This window comes from Struthio camelus, chromosome 3 (genome assembly GCF_040807025.1).
Source record: "Struthio camelus isolate bStrCam1 chromosome 3, bStrCam1.hap1, whole genome shotgun sequence".
NCBI lineage: Eukaryota > Metazoa > Chordata > Aves > Struthioniformes > Struthionidae > Struthio > Struthio camelus.
This window is the reverse complement of record NC_090944.1, coordinates 100,204,291-100,224,146: the sequence shown is the minus strand read 5'-3', so window position 1 is coordinate 100,224,146 and position 19,856 is coordinate 100,204,291. Positions and strand designations below refer to the sequence as shown.

The following is a 19,856-nucleotide window of genomic DNA, read 5'->3' as shown; positions in this document are numbered from 1 at the left end:
CCCCTCTTTTTGGTGGTAGTGTGCTCTTAGATTGATATATTCAGTCTTAGGAAACCGCACTCTTACAGTCTTTAGTTCCTCGTTTAAGGAAAGGAGGGGACAGGCATTGACTAAAGAAAAGTTCTTGTTCCTGGACATGTTTCTTGTTTTGTTCTGGAAAACTGCTTATTGAGGACATTTGCTTCCTAAAAGCTTGGAGGACTCTACAAGTTGTTGTGAATAAGCGCTGAGAATAATTGAGATGATCTGGTAAGGGGTGAAAACAAAAATAGGCTTATTTTTATAGCTTTTCTGCCTTGATCCTGGGTACAAAAAAGCCCATAAATAACAACACTCTTGGACATTACTTTTTTAATACTACTTATTTTCTCGGATAAATATTGTTGGTAATGAAATCCATTTGGTACTTTCCACTTTCCTACAGACCTACGAGAAAAGAAGGTTCTTGGTCACCTCCACCAGTGGAGATTAAGTTCCTTTCCCCTTTTGGAAGTCCGGTGGATGGAACCAAAAGCAAACAGAAAGAATCCACAGATGCGGCAGAAAAGACTCTACGAAAGAACAAAAAAAGACTGTCTAATTTTCCAAAGCCAGTTGTGCGCCGGAAGATGCTATAACTTTTTTTTAAGTTTGTAATGTACACCACTGTTTGTAAAGTCATCAAAATTGTGTGGATTAGTTAAAAAAAAAAAAAATCATCTAATTTGGAAGAGATAATTTATATAAATTATTGTAAAATTTCATAAACAAATGGTCTTCAATAAGTAACTCCATATGGAGTGTGATTTCCTCAGTCAATGCAGTTTTCTATTTTATATTAAGACTTCATACATTTATATATTATGTAAATACAGCTTATTTTAGGAATGTTGAATAAAAATGTATACTTCACAATATGCTTACTGTCTGATAGCTTTTTGAGGGAATAATGGGTTGAATTACCTGTATTGCTCAAAGAAATTTTAATGTTGGTTTGCAGGAGTTGCCAACCCTCAAAAGTGAGGCCAAAAGCTTTTTAAAGGTTTGCTTAGAACTACTGTAATAAGTAAACATTTAAAACATGTTGTTTAAATTTGGTAGATGATGTTTGACCTTCTGGCACAAATAATTGGGCTCACAATACAAACTGATAATTCCTTATATTCATGGTTAAGTTTTACTGTATGGAAGTCAGAATGTAAACAACTGTATTTTAAGCTGTGCAATATTTTTTTGTATTTGTTTTAAACTGGGAAAGCTGCTCTTGAGTTTATAAAACTAGATTACACCTCAGATGTTTCACTATTTTTTTTTTTTCAATTCGTCAGCAAAAGCCTAACTAATGTTGAGGGTTTGATGCTTACAATAGCATATCATATTTAAAGGGATATTGCCCACATAATTTTGGCTCAAGTTTCAAAGTATTTTCATATATTTGGATTAATAGGAACGTTACTGTAATTGAAATAATGAATTGTCTGTAAACATGTTTTGCAATATTTGAAGCCTGCATATCACAGTGCCGAAAAACTGATGATAAAGCTAACTTAGTCTGAGAAAGGTAAAAAAAAATGTACAGAAATCTTAGTTACAAACCATATTTTTGAACAATTATTATTAATCTTGGGTTATGGAGTAAATATCCCTATAAAGTTTCAATTTGTAAAAATAAATGCAAAAGCTATTCTTTTAAAAGCAAACGTGGAAGTACTATTTTGATGTGCAGTCTTTTACACAGTTAATGGAGTATTTTATGTATGTTAATTTATATATGGATGCAACTTTGAAGACTACAGAATGGTGGAACCTGACATTAAACTTTTCAATTAGTAAAAGCTGCTACAGTTACTTTAAGAAATAATTTATGGGGTAACTAATACCTTACACATAATGAATGAATGAATGTATTAACAGTAGACTAAGCTTGCAAACAAAGTTTCTTCTGTGGCCATGACTTTCCCATCTTAAAACAGGGAGTTCAAGAAAGTAGTTGCTTGCACTTTATTATTTTTCTCCTTGGGAATATTCATGACTGAATGAAAGTTTAAAAAAAGAAAATGCCAAATGTTGACAGTGTGAAAGTGGCAGTTCGAGTGAGACCTTTCAGTCAGGTTGGTAATTATTTACTCCGAATATTTTATATTAAATAATTTTTGTATAAAACATAAATATGTTCAAAGAGCAAGCGGGAGGAGGAATTTCCAGCAATATTTTTACATGCGGATTTTACAGAGATGCCGTGAATAGTTCTGAATATGAGGTGAAAGAAAAAAAAAATTGTCAAACCTCAACATCTGTTCTGTGTAGTGCACTAGAATATTTATAAAGTGCTGGGATTGCTGATTAAATAGAATTGGCTGCTGAATGAAATACTAGTGAAGACTGCTTAACAGGGTTTTAACGTATTTGTTATTTATACTGACAGTATATTTTTTGTATGAAAATCACTTAGAGCAAATGAAAACATTGTATTAGCCAATTTATTGATCATTTGAAGTAACTCAGTCTCTTTATAGCCAGCTCAGCTGAATTATCCTTGGCAGTGCTTCTGGAGGGGGAAAAAAAAAAAAAAGCAATGCTAATACAAAAAAAGCATTAGATATTTAATAAATTCCTAAAGGATTGTAATGGTTCAGTAACTTTTATTTTAAAGGAGTTTTAATCCAGTTATACATTAAAATGTTTTCCTCTATTTTACTCGGCTGTTTATATTCAATATGCTGTTCCTGAATGCTGACCAGGTTCCCGTAGGTGGATTTGAAAAGAATGGGAGTATAAGCAGAATGTGTAACAGGGAATGAGATTTCAGAAAGTTGAAGGGCATAGAAGGAAATGGGAGCAAAAACAGGCTTTGGGGAATTTTATGTTAGAGCTTGACAACAGGAAAGCTGACTGCTAGCTAAAAGCGAAGATGGCAGCTCAAGGATGGTTTTATAACAAAGTGGAGAAAATTGATTTTACTTATTTTACTCTGTATAGATTTGCTTCCAGTACACAAAGGAGAGCGTGGAAAAGATCATTTTAGGGTGAGAAGGATCCCGTGCATTGCCAGTGCTTTTTAACAATGAGGACGAACTGGGAGGGAGACTGCATGTTTAAAGATTAAAAAATGGCTTAGGGGGTGAGTGGCTGACCGTGCTAGGGGTCTTCATACAAAATTGCAAGGTGTTTGCAGGTGTATCAGAGAAGAAGACAATATTTATGGTGCTAGAGAGGACATGAAGGGGGCTATTAAAGAGGGATGACGTATCATGGTGAAAGTATGCAGAGGGGCGTAGAGAAGCAACTCTCACTCTCTTAAGAGACAGCACAGGAGAGACCTTTTTTGGGAGCAAGATCAAAATTTCCCAAGAACTACTCAGCGCAGTTCATCACTAAATAGAGAAATGCTAAGGTTTTTCTATCACAGATTGAGTTACTTGAAATTTTCTTTTTTTTTTTTTTTTTTGTAAAGAAGACCTGAGGTTTCTCTAGACTATTTTGATGCATCTGTTTAGATCGAATGGCAATGACTGATAAATGCTGAAACTCAAAGATACATCTGTGCCCTTGGGGCCATAACTCAAAAGTAAGTTCCAGTGGGACATCAACTGCTTTGGGGATAGTACAGTCTCACCTTTCAGAAAGTGGAATAACTAATATATGTAATGGCAGATTTTATTTCCAAGAAACATACGAGGAGAAGATATTAATGAAGGGAGAATGAACATTATCAAAGCTGAGGGCTGTAGGTAAAAGGGAATTTGTCAAGACAAGTGTTTCAGTAAAAATTTTTCCCCCGAGTTATCTCAGATAAGTGACAGAAACATTCGTAAGATTTTTTTTTTTTTCTTTAAAGGTTTAGAAGCCAAGAATGACAAAATCCAAATCTCTTTTACTGTTGATAGCCACTTGGGTTTAAAACATTAATTGATTAACGTTGACTTAGTCTGGTTTATTTGCTTTAATATTGCTACGTGCCCAGTGTGCGAATAAGGCCTCCGATAACTAAGTCGTTTAATCCGCTGTCAAACATTCTCACGTGAAAGACTCCTCTCAGGGCTGTCAAAATAGTAAGAGCAATACATGTTTTTACCACTCCTTCATCAGTCGCCGCTCAGCTAATCGTAAGTAACTCGGTAGCTGATTTGCAGGCTTTGCTTCCTTTTTTTTTGTGGAAAAGACAAACTACAGTCAGAAGCAAATCTGTAGGCGATCGAGCATTGTTAGGCAGTGTTTGTAACCTTATTAGTCCAGGCCCATCTGAAAATACTAGGAAGTGATGGAATTTCAAGTAACAAGGTAGCGTTTGTTTCTCATTTTGTTTTGTACCTTACGCCTTCTGTGCAAAACTTCTACTTACTGAACCGAATGCTTTTTTCAACAAAGTAGCAAAGAGACCCACTATCTTGACTATGCTTGGAGAGAAATGTACTGTGACTCGTTTTAAATTAAAGCTGTTCTTACAATAAAATGCATTTTGCAGTGTACTCTGCTATGTGGGTGGCCGATGTGGATTTTGTGAGGGAGAGGAAAAAATGCCAGGTCCAGTCACTGATCTGTCAGTTCGTTCACATCGCTTGCTCCTTGACGGTGCATTTACCTCGCACGGTTCAAGAACAAGCTTATTTCACAATTGGTTCGTGGTACGTTCTTGTTGGCCTTAGTTTTAATACAGCCTAAAACATGAATTTTTAGTGAATAATTGATTGCTGTGTTTTGATACTGCAACTGTAATTTTACTACAGAGGGAGAAGGATGCAGGAAGTAGGTGTGTGATTTCTATGAACTCCAACAGCACAAGCATATATGATCCTAGGAATCCAGGGCTCGTGAAAACCTTTACTTTCGATCTGGCTTATTGGTCTCATAGCGGCTTTCTAAAGGACAAGAATGGTATGCTCGTTTCAGCAGGATCCAACAGTTACGCAGGCCAGGTAAGACTTTATTCAAAGAGCTAATTCAAAGCAGTTTTAGCTAATGCCAAGTTGTAAACTGGTCAGTTTGTTTATCTTTAGGTATTGACGTTCCCCTAAGCAGAAAGCAAATGACATATGAATCTGTTTACTGGTTTGAAACACTAAAACTTTATTTACGTTTCTTCTTTCACCCTGGAACGCTCAGCATCTCAAGTGTGTTTGTAAATCTTTTTTCTTCATTTAAACTTTTACTGGCAACGCTCCTACTAGACAGCAGTGCTTGTGTATGTGGTTTTTTGTTCATCTACTACAAGATGACCAATGCTGTCTGTGTGTATTGTTTTTAGAGAGAGGTCTTTCGTGACCTTGGTGAAGGAGTGCTGGAGAATGCCTGGCAAGGTTACAATGCTACTCTCTTAGCTTATGGTCAGACCGGCTCAGGAAAGAGCTATTCCATGATCGGATATGGTGCAAACAGAGGCATAGTCCCAGTTGTTTGTGAAGAACTCTTCAAAGCGATTCAGAATCAGGAAAAGAACAAGCAATACCAGGTGGGATTAGCACAAATTGTCATTTATTTTCAAGATCTTTCCGGAGTGTACTTTCAAATAGAAATGTTAAGGACTTTATTGATTTAAAAGGTTCAAATTAGCAAAAATGAAAATTGTGAAGATACTGAGCAAATGACTGTGCAAACCATAGTGTATCCTATGAAGAAAAGTATTCCGTAAAAAGTTGATGTAATACAGCTAGATTTACAGATAAACTCTAAAGTAAGAATGTCCGTGTCTTACGTGTCATTAATTGATCCCTGATATGAGTACTAAAACTTATATTTTTTTAGTAATTCTTTTACCAAAGAAAGATCACTCTTTGCACCGTTACCTACTGTAAAGTGAGTGGATCTGTAGTCTCAATTATGCACATCACTCTTCCACAGAATATTTATGCAAAAATCTTTTCAACTCCTTAGTAAACTTATTTTTTCCTTATGCCTTTTGAAGGGTTTTGTATTGTCATACCTCTTACATGCAACAGGATTAATGTTTTTAGCTTTGCAGTACAGCTTTTGTAGCTGCTGGATGCTCCCACTTTATCAGCATCCTTCTGTGCTTGTAGTCCAGATAGCCTGCGGACAAGTAACAAGCCCTGCATGGATTAGAGCATCACTGTAACTGCTGAGCTTCGCTCAGGGTATACAGGAGTGCCTTCTGTCTGCAGAAATATCAACCCGATTACCGAATACTGCTTGTGAGTTATTCCTGTGTTACTTCCCTTAAGAAAGAGCACTTTGTTTTTCCTAACTAGTTCAACATATCCCCAGCTTCGTGCCAACAGAAATGGCATAGAGATGCCATTTGTGAACATGTTTCTATTTTCCTTTCACATCAGGCAGTTGTCCACCATCTGCTTCTGTGATAAAACAACAGTGAAAATTCATTCCTTCCCATCTCAATCACTATATCAACATGGAAACGTAAACCCTATTTGAGGTTAAGTTAATGTTGTTATAGATCGTTCTCGTTGCTTGGACAGAGGAAAAAAGTCACCTGTCCTGGGTTTTTTTTTTTTTTTTTAATCTTAGCCATAGTCTTAATGTTGCAGCAACAGATTTCTTTTTTGAAGTTAACGGCATTATTATCGTGAAGCTTAAAAGTTTGGTGCCAGTGCTTACTTAGGGATTTTATAGTCCCTGCCAACTTTGGGACCTGGGGAGTCTTCCTTCCCAGCTGCCAGTGCTCAGTCTGGTTCACCTGAAGACCCAGAGGTCTCTCCACCTCAGGCCCGTGGACGTGGCTGCTACTTCCCCTTCGCAGGTTTGGCCAGTAGCGAGGCTGAACACTTCCCCTGGACAGGCATGCACACGCACACACACACACACACACACACACACACACACACACACACTCACACACAGCACGCTAACGTGGTTGGCTACACTGGCCACCACCCGACAAGGCACTCCCTTCAACAACGCCCACAGAAAGCAATGCCAGAACTCACCCACAAAGGTAAGCAGAGATAGTCCAGGCCTCTTCCTCCTCTCTAGCTGATCAGAATTAAAGCCTTTGCTCTCTGGATTTACAAAGGCACCCACAGTCACAGATCCCTTGAATAGCAGCGTGACCTCTAAGTCCATCTTCTGTCTGTGGCCTGACTCTGGGCCTCTTTACCCAGTATGTGGTCTCCTCCTACTTGCCAGCTAGTCCAGCTTGATGCTCACTAGGAAACAGATGTATGCACCCATACACGTGCGGATCCCTTGAATATCAGCGTGAGCTCCCAGCCTGCCTGCTATCCATGGCAGGACACTGGGCTCCCTTACTCACCTCTGGCTCAAACGTTGAGTCTTTCCAGAGACAGATTTTCTTTATACTCACCAGCTCGGCCACCTTGAAGTTTGGTAGTGAATTACACAAACACACCCACATGCTTTTGGTTAGGGGAAAATACAAACATGCCATTCCCTCTGCTTGCAGGTGCCGTAGACACAGAGGTCCTATGACCTGTGGTTCCCGCTCCAGCTGCTGGCACTTAGACGCCCGCTCACTCCAGTTGCTGGCACCACAAACGCATGGGCCGCTATCACATGGTATCTGACGTCAACTGCTGGTGCTTAATTCACTCCTGGACTCCAGTTCACTGGACCCCAGTTGCCAGCACCCCTAGCACGGGGGCCCTATGCCCTGTGGCCCTGCCAGCTGCTGCCACTGAGACCTTCCCTGGCTCCCACTGCTGCCACGGCAGATACTGGGGCTGCTGTCGCCTGAGGTCTGACTCCAGTTGCTGCCCTTTGATTTTACTCAGTCTTGTCTCTCCGGTTGCTGGCACCTAGACCTCATGGCACTCTCACATGGAACAGAGAGTGAGATTACATGGAAAGATAGTTAAGGAAGGATTTAATAAAATAGGATAGACTGCAGTGGTCGGGTGCAGGCTCAATCAGATGAGTACTGACTGGTGCCTCTTCGCATGTGGCTGGTCCCTTTCATCCTTCCTATCCATCCTCCTCTCCCTTTTTCCCCCTTATTCCTCCCCTATCCTCCACTTTTTCCTATCTTTGACCTTTTTCTTAAGCGTTCCTTAATAAGTTTTGCATAGTCCTCACAGGTCCCCCTCAAATATCCATAATACTTGTATTTGACATATTTCTTCTGATTTCTTAACAGCCCCTCAATTAGTGGCTGAAGGGTTTTGATCTTTCTTATTGTCCAGTTATCGCTTACTTGTCAGGTTTGGGTCTCTATATGTTTTGTTTCTCAATTTCCCTGTTACTTATTATTCCCTTTTAACTGACAAGGTCTTTGATCTCATAACCTTAATGAACTAGCTGCTCTCACGTCCACATACCCTTATATAGGTAGTATATATGCCTGCAGGTGTTCATTCGGAAATCAGTAATGGAAACATTGACTTTTTCTGTATTAAAATGGCCTTGAAAATAAACACTGGCTGGGCCACTCTGCTAGTCAATGGTGCTGTCAAAAATAAATATTTGCACTTCCTGAATTTTCTGCAATGCTGTATAGATGCTCATTAGTTCTTAGTATCTATTTTAGGACAAATAAAATGATTTATTGTAACACATCTTGTAATGAGTCTCCCTAGGCAACGATGAGGATTTTGGACACAAGGGTGGGTTAAAGAGCACTGGGAGAGGAAACAGGGCTGTGATGAAATGGTATGGATCTAGTAAGCAATTACTTGCATTCAGTTTATGTTGTAGTTTAGGGAAAAGGATGTTTTGATCTGTGTAGCCTGCATTATTTTTAGAATGGGATGATACTCCATCAAAATGATTTTTTTTTCAAATGCATTTATCTTACAGTTATTTCTTGTCCTTACAGATTACTTTCAGTATGCTGGAAATTTATAACGAACAGGTAATGGTCTTGCTTTATTTCATTATTATCAAATCTTAATGTTTTCTTGTACTTTTATTTCTTTTTTGCTTTAACTTCTTATGTAAGAATGTGTGTGTGCACGTGTGGGCCTGCATCCCAAGGGTCTTTCCCTCCCAGATCTGGAAGCTGTGTTCAGCTGCAACCCTTGCAATGTTTCTGTCCTTTCTCTCTCTAATTTGTTGTTTGTTGCTCGTGGATCCTACACAGTAATGTGATAATCAGCCTTTACGTTCTCTTACAATGACTCTTCTGGGCATGTTATCTGAAGTGGGACCAAGCTGATGGTATCTGAACCTAGCAGCATCTTTTTACTGGTTGAGCTAAATGACAGCCTGATACCAAAAGTCTGTTTGGGTTCATAAATTACCTCATTATCAAGCTACTAGGGTGGGCCAGTGAGTTAAATTTAAAAACCTCAGACCACAACTAGGATCCTGAAATAGTGTTGTTTTTTGCAAGAATCATCATACAGAGGGCTTACGTTTATCTGTGTAGTAGCAGATAACGCAGCCGGGCCAGGAGCGGGTCAAGAGGGACCCACGCAGCAAAACCTGGCAGTAGGTTGGACAGGAGGCCTCCTTCTTTCTTCACCACTGTCACTTACCAGCAGCGCGACATGATCATACTGCCATGCTGTTGGCCATGCTCTTTCATCTCGGGCAGTGCTTTTCCTAGTCTACGTTTTACTTTTGGGCTTGTTAGGCTTTTTCTTGACTTTTTTTTTCCTACACTTTCCTTTTTGTTGATTTCTTGTTTTGGTAGACACAGGGTATGTTGCTAATTGAAAATGGGTAATTTGTTTCTCTTAAGCTGGGAGGGGTTTTTGAAGCTGGTGTATGCCTTACAGGACTGAATTTTTAGCTTTCTTTCTAAGGTGTATACATTTTTTGCTGCTTGTTCACAAACTGCTTCGCTCTATACCTTTCTTCTCGTTACTTTTGAGCCATGTGGCCAGTTTCAGTCAAATTTGATCGAGTGGGCACGAGTTAAAAAATGAATATACAGGAAAACAGATGACTTTAGTTTTAGCAGCTGACAGAATAACTTCTCACCTCATGTAGCAGAAAGGGTATAATTTTTTTTTGTTAAAATATATACTGCTTTTCAACTTTGATGTAAAAGAACTAGGCAGATAACGGGCTGAAAACATCTCAAACGTGAGATGGGGAGTAAAAAATAGCAGCACTGGGAGAGGGAGGAGCTGCCTTGGGTTCAGAGAGACTAGATGCAGACCACTGCATATACTTTCCTGATAGACTTCTTTCAGAATAGGCTCATTTCCTTGTCTGCCTTCTTGAAAGTCATATATTTTGTTTTCATTGGCCGTATTTTATATTTGCGTTGAATTCAAGAAAACAGATGTTCTTCTTGTTTACATTTTCAAATAAAGCTATTGCATCTTTGTCACCATAAACTATTTTGGGATGCAGACAGAAGGCAGTACCCTGCTATAAATTACAAATAATTGCTCTTGGAAGGGTGTAGTAGATTGAAAGTTAAAGTGCAGGCACTTTTATGATAATAATAGAAGGAGAAGGAAATAACGCCTTTATGCTGAATTTTGTAAATGTCTTAAGTCTATAAATGTGGGCTTTGAACGTAGGTTAAATTTACCTGGAAAATGGAACTATATGGAAATGAGAGTATCTAAGGAGGATAAAGCCAGAATAACTACCAGGTGCTGTGCGGTATAGTCTGTCTTAATTTTTTGTACCCAAAGTGTAACACATTTTACTCAGTTACAAATTTTGACTGTAGATCTCTCTCTGTAGGTAATAGACTTACTGTCTAAAACGAGGAAGCCTGGAGGGCTCAAGATTAGAGAAGACCAGCAACAGGGATTTTATGTGGATGGTCTGAAGCTGGTGCCTTGTGATAATTATGCACAAATTGAGAGGTTAATGGAACAAGGGAATAAGATGAGAACGACAGCTACAACCACCATGAATGCTACCAGCAGTCGATCTCACATGGTAATCACGATCCAATTCAAACAGGTGTAGTATGAAGGCACCGTTTCCACTTTTCAGTATACTTGTTTAGTATTCTTAATTAATTGGTCCTGTTAGAAGCACTCTAAAATGAATTTGTTGAAGTTTATGCAGACACAAAATTCAGGGTGGCCCCGTTTTACGTAGGGCCTGGAGTGATCGGGACCACCATTGTTTATTACTGCCTCTGGTAGAGCCAGCAGAAGAGCAAATGTGAGGATCGCTCCTCCCTCGGTTGCGGAATCAGCCATGGCAGCTTAAATGATTGGCACCATGCTCACTCACTGCTGCTGCTCTCTGAGTGGTGGACACCAAAGGCAGTGACATCCCAAAACACTGCACCTCTTTGCAGAATAGCTCTGTGTTTAAGATCCTCTGTGTCCTAAATTCATTTTCCAAATATTACCAATGGGCTTTATCATCTCTCGCTAGTAACCTGCAGTCCCTGTTCTGGTAGCTCCTGTTTGCACATTATCGTTATGCATAAATCCTGGTCTGGATATAACAAGCAGCTCCGTAGCTAGCAAGCTTGACCATCGGTAATTTAGTGCAGTACATGTGTCTGTGGCTTTCTGTGGCATCTCCCTGACTCTTTACAAGAGAAGGCTGCCAGGTCAGCTTTGCAGCGGGTGGGAGAGGAGACATGACCGGAGAGGGTAATTTAGGCCTGAATCCTGCTGGGAAGGAAGCTGTGAAAACGTGATGGAGCAATGCTATCCTCACTGTTGCAAAGCCCGAAGAGCTGTGCGCTCCCACAGCCAGGTAGCAGGGCATTGAGTAACTGCGGTGATGCTGCTGACAGAGTAGTTTAATCATATCAGAGCAGTTATACTGTGGCAGTGGCAGTGGAGATGCTCCACTCAGTGGAGCGTCCTCAGTGCTTCATCTCCTTCCCCCCCTTTTTTTTTTCCTTGATAAACTGATACGTGAACTACAGTTTGTGTTGAAGTAACCTTTGACTGGTGGTGGAAAGCTGTCTATAGAATAAAGTATTGAGGATAACCTTATGGTAGAGTTGGTTGAGGACAAGAAGGATCAGGCTGGCCTGGAGGTTAAAGTCCCATCTGTGCAGTAAAAGCAAGCTCAGCTTCCCACTTCTGCCTAGCATGGACAACTCCGAAAGCTGCTCAGCCCCTTGAGAGAGAGAGGCAGTACCAGGCGTATCCAGCAAGAAAACTGGGAGGGAGATATCTAATTTTCCTCCTAGGAATTGTGTTTGCAGTCATGGGAGCTATGGAGTCAAAGACATTTCCAAACCCTTTTTCTGTGGGTCAGGGAATGAACAGTGTTGCTTGGACAGCTATCTGGAGAGAAGGTAAACCCCAGAAGAGCAGCCTGAGAGAACAAGCAACAAGCTGAGTGAGCAATTGAGGAGCGCAAAATGTTAGTGGTGGGCGTGCCTGAAAGACATGTATCTCCATGGCGTCAGTGTAGGACACGCTGAGATGGACGTTTCAGTTCACATAGAAGTGGTTCCTTGTCCTGTTTTCCAAATTTCAATTCAGTGTTGAAGCACTGCGGATGTCCCTGGATGAGCCATGACAGCATTCATCAAAGCCGTGCAGGACAGGAAGGGAAGAGCTTTCTGCATCTGCCTGAGACTTCAAGAGGAATTTAGAGTTGCCAAAATCAAACTCCTGGGGGTGGGGGAGGGGAAGGTGGATCCTATGGAGAAAGAGAACCATTACCGTTGGCTCCTCTATTAACAGTCTTGCCGTTTGCTATATTTTTGGAGAATCAATATAATAGTGTTTTATTTCACCTAAAGTCAAGCTGCTCTTGAGCTGTCTGTTTTCCCTATGAGCGGTGCTCATCTTCCTTGCTCATTTGGGTCCTTCAATGTGAAGATGTAGCTATATTTTAATTAATATCAGAACTTTTGATTTGATAATCTTTCCATATGTTGATACCGTATTTTACAGATTTTTCTAGATGAAGCAGTCACTAAACAGTCGGTTATAAATCTGGTGGACTTGGCAGGAAGTGAAAGGCAAAAATCCTCAGGATCTGAAAAAGACAGACTGAAGGAAGGAACCCGTGTAAATCTAAGTTTAACAACGTTAGGAAACGTCATCAGGTATTTTTTTAAAAATCCCTTTCTGTAAAGTAAAAGCGAAAAGTTTCTGTGAATAAAAAAAAAAATCGTCTCTGAGTTCAGATCTTCCTTGTTCTATGGTTAATAAAATAACTTAATGAATAAAGCTTCACGGCACACCTGAGAAAGCATGGAGCACATGGAAATATAAAACGCTGATTTTTTTTTTCCTTAGCTTCTTATTCTATGAGTATTTGGACTGCCTGCTCATTTTTCAAAGTAGCAATAGGCTGCGCAGCTTTACAAGGTTGTTGCTCAGTATATCTGACAAATCTAGGCTTTTCTGAAACTGCTGAACTGAGCCATTCCAAACAGTTCTTTCAGTTTTTTAAAATCTTGACAGTAAATTATTTAGGCCTTGTATGAAGGATGATTTCTTTTATCCCTATAACGAACACACTGAAGTATTTAATCTGGTAGTGGTTTGTGAACAGAGGACCTTTTTTTAATCTGCTTTGCTCCTGATAGTTATCCTTGCATTGCTCACCTCTTCCCACTAAACCCTTTTTTCCCCTTAGCGCTCTGGCTGAGGGAGCTACTGGAAAGAAAGTGTTGCATATCCCATACAGAGACTCGGTTCTGACTAAGCTCCTGCAATCTGCTCTGGGGGGAAACAGCAGGACGATCATGGTAAATCGACCCTTGTAATTATTACCCAACTTATGTGTTGAAATAGAATTGCATGGTTGTAACATCGGTGAAAATAAGTGTAACTTAAAAGTTAAGATTGTTTTCTGTGCGGCATAAAGGAGGGAGCTTTTCTGCTGGTCCAAATGGACTGCCCAGAGCCCTGTAACAAACAGTTAAACATGGACAACTCTGAAGGCTGCTCTGCTGCTATTATCTTGTGGAAAGTTTCTTGTCACTAATAAAACAAACGCATTGCTCAAAAGGCCAGTGCTTCTTTTTTTTGGAATAGAAACGCATCTGGCACAAAATCTATCTGTCTGTCTCTGCTGTAGAGATATAAAAATCATTTCTTTGGAAAAAGTACTCTGCAAATTCTTAAACATTTAGCTGTAAATCTCATAACCGCCTGTTTTATATAAAACCCGAGTTCTTTACGTAAAACTAGACTATATAATGAAATAACTATTTTCTTCTGAATTCTGTGATTGTTTGTGCTGTGAACGAGGTGCTGCATTCCTTAGTAAGACAAAACTCTCATGGACTCTGTTCTTCCTCCCCGATGGATACCCTCCACTACCTTTAAAGAGGCATTTTTTAAAGACAGTGCCATTAAATGAAAAGTGGAAAAAATATGAAAGCAAAATGTGCATGTGTGAAAACGTTGACGTTAAATGTTAATAATCTTAAAACAGCTTACCTGAGTTTCTTCAAGTACGAGCTTTCTTAATTCATCAGTGATGCTTTGAACACATTTAAGGCCAAATTCTGCAGCTGTCACTTGTTCAAGTACCACCAAAGTGTTTTTGAGCATTTTTTTGGAGTGAGTTGCTAAAAGAAGCCAGAGTTACCAGGATACTAGCCCCTTCATTATTAATTTTTGCACAAACCGTCTGTACCCTCTCATCTTTCTTTCTCATTTCTTGCAAAAGTGTTAAAAAGAGTTAGTTTATTTATAGCTAGCTGTCTAGGACGCTAGGATTCTCCCTTTATGTTTAAAGACTTACCAGTATGTTTTCCCATGTTAATCCATTTTTTAAAAAACTCATTCTGGTGTTAGGTAACACATTTTATATGTTTACAGATTGCAGCTGTAAGTCCAGCAGACATCTGTTATGAAGAAACTTTGTCGACCTTACGATATGCTGAGAGGTAAACTTTTATAATTTTTTCTCTCTGGCGTTTGTGCAAATTGCAGTCAGATGCTGGGCAAAATAACAACATATACCAACTCTACATCATTAACAGCTCGGAAAGAAGAAAGATTGAATGTGTAAATAGGCAAAAACAGCATAGTAAGAGCTTATTCTTTATTCTTATTCATCCGTGGCATGTGTTTTTACAACTAACTTGTGTGACAAAGGTAACTTTTTCCTGAGAATTCTGATCCTTATATGTATGTCATAATTCAGCTTTTCTTTCTTTCTCTTTCTCTCCGGGTAACGCAGCACCTGTAAAACTAAGCCAGAGTCCCACTGACCAGACAGTGCTGAAATGTAGACAATGCAGATGATCCCTGCTCCAAGGAGCTTATTGTCTCTGCTTCCTGATTGCAGTAATACTGCTACAAAGAGCTCTTCCTTGCTCAGGATCGAGTTGCTTGCTCCTTTTTCTATCTATTGGTTTCTGAGCTAGAAGTTGCTCTCTCTCCTGCCTTTTGTCCTCCTCTTTCCCTTTCATGGGCTAAGGACTGAAAATCAGTCTCTTGGCAGTCCTTTCAGTCATGCTTTCGATGTGAATCCAGCAGTAATATATTCTTACGCCAGGTCCAGTTAACAAGAAGTCAGACAGTTAAATGTCCGTTATGCAGAAGTGGATCATAGCTTAGCGATGTGGACGTGGCAGCCTGGCGGTTAGCAGACCTCAGGAGCAGAATGGCACCAGTGAAGATATAATGTTTCTAGCACCAATTCAATTCTGGAAACAGCTGAACTGCTTTGACGGGCTGGGGAACTCAGACTAATAAAGCCTGCAAACCTGAGCCAGCTCCATGCAGAGGCAGCTTGAGTTGTCTCTGCAGTGCATTTCTCAGCATGCTTGGGGCACGCATATTCTTGCGAGGGGAGGTCTGTTTTTGAAGTATCAGTCCCACGTTATCTCACACACCAGAGGTGCAACAGCTATAGCTACATTGCTGTAAGTCAGGGTTAGCTGGAGAAGAGAAGGATCTCCTTGGAATGGCTGGGGCAAAAACAAACCAGGCTGTCATTGCTGTTAGCAGCACAAGAGAGGACTTTAGATGCCTTCAGCCTAGGAGCAAAGTGGAAGTGAGGTTTTTTTCACTTGTAAAGTTCCAGAGCTCCATGGAATATTTCTGAACAGGGAAAAGAATTAAAGAAGAAAACAAAAATCACATTTGGCAGGAAATCTTGTCCTGTGCTGGGATTGTCTGTGTAACGTTGTCCTTTTTGTTTCTTTGTATATTTTCATATTTAAAAGGACAAAAAAGATCAGGAACAAAGCAGTGGTAAATGCAAGTCCCACTGAGAAGCTTACAAGAGAACTGAAGGCTGAAAATACCAAGCTATTGTCCAGACTGGCTGGGCTCAGGAACCCAGGGACGTTAGCAGCTGATGAAACACGTATGTATTTCCGCATAAATATGGCTACAAATAACAAATAGATCTTGAGCTCCTAATACATTATCAGGAGGCCTTTTGGTAGTCTGTAACACTGAAGAAGTGTGGAAGAAATGCAGCTGAGGCATGTCTACAAGTGGTTTTTTTTTTTTACAAAATGGAGGGCAGAGAACATTTTGAAAAATGTCTGAAACAAGCCTTGTAGTTAACCTATTAGTGTATGGCAATATGCATTTGCACATTAAATTTCCACTTAAATTTTTCATTACTATGGCACCTCTTATCAGAGGTGATCAAGGAGTCTTACGAAATGTGTGCCAGTTCAAGTATTTCAAAATCACAGGTTCATGTGGGTAGAGCGTTGGAGACCTATATTCACTCTGCTCAGTCTGATAAACGTGTAGGAGCACACTTGTGATTGTGCCACACCACCCCTATCTGGAGTCCCCTCTTAGGACTCCATCTGCTCCTGATATGAGGCATGTCAGAGCCAAGAAAACTGGGAACCTTGTCCCGGATGAACGGATGGTCTCTCCTTACCAATGGGCTCCCAGCTGGCTAGCTCACACTCTATTTATTTAGCGAGCGTAACAGCGTTGCTGTGTTTCTACCTGTAGATATGAGAGTAGCAGTTGATAGTTTATGGTTTGGGATGTTTTTTAGTTATTCAGACACTATCAGAACAGATACTGTTTTTAAAAACCGTTTTTAAAAAACGGTTTTAAAAACCGTTTTTAAAAAACGGTTTTAAAAACCGTTTTTAAAAACTTTGCCTTTGAGTATCAGTCCCTATACACATGGGCACAGCCAGTTGCTCAAAGTCGGACCCTTTATCAAGAGTTGTTGATTTGCTCAGATTAAAAGCCCCCCCCCCCCCCCCCGCCTCCAAGTCTAAGTAAGGACACTGCAGGCAGAGAGGAGTGAATAATATTTCATCTTTAAAAGAAAGGAATATTACAAAAAGACAGACATCAGAGCTGAAGGAAGAGATGGGAGCGTTTGCGATTGATTAGTAGTTTGCAAACTCCTTTAAAGAGAATTCAGCCGAGTTGGTTCCCAGGCACGCTTTGCAGGCAGAGTATTTTACAGTGATCACCGCTTGGTTAGAGGAAGACAAGGAAGATGTCGGCTTTCGTTTTCAGTTCTGGATGGTGACTGCAGCAACAAATATCTCAGCTATTCAGCAGCAGGGTTGGTTTGTGTCCCTGAATGCTGCATAGCCCCCACGAGTAGCAGGTAGGACATGCTTGCTCTGCAAGAGGCCAGGACATCTACCAGCACATGGTCCCCCTTGCTGGCAGTCCTTGTCTCTTACAGGGGTTTTGCTATTTCGCATGTACATACCTTGGTTAAAGGTCTCTCTCTGCTCAGAAGAACTGCGTTATTTGCTGGCTGAAAAGGAGCAGGGGATTCAGAGCGTTCAGGTGACATGGGAGTCTCGGCTGCAGGCAGCCCGGGAGGAGTGGGAGCAGCAGTACGCTGCAATCGCTCAGGTGAGTTTTCCGGGAATGCACGTTGCAAGCTGCGGATCAATTGCAGATGTTTTCATCTATGGTCTTTTAATGACAATGGCCCTTCTTGTTGTCTTTAAGATTCATTGCTCACGTACCTTTCTGCCCACAACGTCCTGACAAGACTCTCCAGATGCTTTTAAGCTAGAGCAAAGCCATGTATTATACTGTAATTAAGGGTCTGCAATATAATATCAAATATCTCATGAGCTTATGTAACAGAATCTTCTGTCTGTTTCTACCACTGATGTACGTTACCGTTTCTTGATTTTTATTGTGTGGTTATAAGGAATTATTACTGAATAAAAGATGCGAGTGAATGTACCGAGCTATGTCAGGGCAGCTCAGACTTGCCATTTTCAAGTCCTTGACAGAGAGAAGCAAAGATTTTCACTTCCAAATCAGTCATGAGATAAACACGCTCAAACTTGGGGCAGACAAATATTCTTTGACCTTTCCAGTTTCTCTTCAAGAATCATTTCCGCTGTGTTGCCAATGATAATGGTCAAATAGATGCCAAGTTTGCAACTATCATATTCGTTTTATCCTAATGGTAGACTTGCATATTTAAAAGCGTTTACCTCTGTGCACAGGTAGCTTGCATAAATAAAGCTGTTCAAGGAATCGTTTCCTGTGTCCTTCAGCCACTCCTGCCGCTTGTGTTATTATTGCTGCATACTGTACTTTGTCGCAGACTTAGCTGTGTGGAGCAAAGTCTCTGAGTGCTCGTACTGTGCCTCCTTCCCTGGGATCCTTGTCCTGACAAAGCTGTTGATTTTTGCTATAACGCAAATGAATAGTGCGTGCGGGTCAGTTTTTTTGCGGAAAGTAGGTCTGGGGATAACTCCAAAATATTTTTTTGTTTGTTTTACTATTTTGTTGCTTGAAGTAAAACTGAACCAATGAAAGACCACAAAGCTTACACAACTTAAGGAGCTTCACGTGCAAAATTGAATGCATGCATTTTATTAATCTCACTAAAGGTGAAGTGGGGGCTGAACACCATCCTAAGCTGAGTGAGCTGCAATTGTAACTGAAACATTAAACCAAGCCTTTTTTCACTGAATTTTTTTCACTTCATGGTCAGAGTTCCCATGCGTTTCTAATAAAAGTGTTTCAGGACTTGGAGACTGCGTACATGCATCCAACATCTCTTGTTGAGTGTTTGGCATTTGGGTTTTTTTCAGGATGTTCTTGTACAAGCTGCTTTATGGTGGTGATGTTTCTTGTACGAAAAAGACCTGTATGAATATTATTAGCTGTTATTTCAGGCTTTCAAATGTATCCCGCTAAAATAACTAATTTCTGAATTGTTACTCAGGAGAGACAGATGATGGAAACATTCCCTTATCTCTTGAATATCAACGAAGACCCCCAGCTTTCATGGGTTCTCAAGCACTTCATTCAGGATGGTAGTATTTTTTTCTTTTTTTAGTCCTGAATACAATATATGAATACTACTTTCTGTATCTTAACACTGACATAACAGCGATGTTGTAGTACTACATTGCTCAGACGCTTGAGTCACTATTTTCTTCTTTTTTTCTGTAAGTTCTTACCTACTTTTTCCCCCATCAACTTGGGCTCCTTTGGTTTGAGAACAGAGCAGACCAGAGAATTATACTTTGAGAAGTGTTTCTACTGCAAGAGATGTTAAGAGACAATAGGAAAATAAGTCATAAGAAATATCCAGGTCTACTGGATGTCAAAGTCACTTCTTCTCCAGAAAACTAATGATCTGAAAAGGTGAACTTTCGTTTTGCAAGCTGACTAGAGCTTGCAAAAGACTAGACTTGAGCTGCAATTAACAGAAATGGGACCAGATATTTGTAGATCTGCACATGTGATAATTACACTGGATATTTTTCTGCCGTCTTTTTGACAATAACGAATCACAGGGATTTCTAGGGGTTCCCAGATGCCTCTGTAATTATTTGTGTGTGCAGTACCAGCAGTCGCATAAAGCAAACCCTTTATGTACTTCAGGATCCGGGACCTTGTGTCTAGAGACAGATAATTTAGTATACTGTCATTTTTTAGTTGCAGCGCTAATATGAAAGGTTTGTGCTGAGCAAAGCTCTTCAAATTGATGCAAAAGAGAAAAGGTAACTGAAACTGAACCACAGGAAGTTCCATCTGAACCTGAGAAAAAACTTCTTCACTGTGAGGGTGACAGAGCCCTGGCACAGGTTGCCCAGAGAGGTGGTGGAGTCTCCTTCCCTGGAGATATTCAAAACCCGTCTGGACGTGATCCTGGGCAATATGCTCTAG

General features: G+C 40.2%; 2 protein-coding genes across 3 annotated transcripts in view; both read left to right on the top strand.

Annotated features, from left to right (window-relative positions):
• The window catches only part of AHCTF1 (AT-hook containing transcription factor 1), a 55,872-nt gene extending 53,265 nt beyond the window's left edge, over nt 1–2,607 (top strand). For both annotated transcript variants that reach the window (XM_068939332.1, XM_068939331.1), the window contains exon 36: nt 425–2,607. In XM_068939332.1, the coding sequence (XP_068795433.1) occupies nt 425–617 (193 nt within the window). In that variant the 3' untranslated portion in view covers nt 618–2,607. The remainder of the gene's footprint in view (nt 1–424) is intronic.
• LOC104151724 (Kinesin-like protein KIF28P) overlaps nt 2,037–19,856 on the top strand; it is a 32,345-nt gene continuing 14,525 nt past the window's right edge. Inside the window, exons 1-11 of the mRNA XM_068939333.1 lie at nt 2,037–2,090; nt 4,707–4,895; nt 5,225–5,428; nt 8,726–8,761; nt 10,555–10,779; nt 12,696–12,850; nt 13,387–13,498; nt 14,580–14,647; nt 15,935–16,077; nt 17,446–17,567; nt 18,907–18,997. Of these exons, the coding sequence (XP_068795434.1) occupies nt 2,037–2,090; nt 4,707–4,895; nt 5,225–5,428; nt 8,726–8,761; nt 10,555–10,779; nt 12,696–12,850; nt 13,387–13,498; nt 14,580–14,647; nt 15,935–16,077; nt 17,446–17,567; nt 18,907–18,997 (1,399 nt within the window). The remainder of the gene's footprint in view (nt 2,091–4,706; nt 4,896–5,224; nt 5,429–8,725; nt 8,762–10,554; nt 10,780–12,695; nt 12,851–13,386; nt 13,499–14,579; nt 14,648–15,934; nt 16,078–17,445; nt 17,568–18,906; nt 18,998–19,856) is intronic.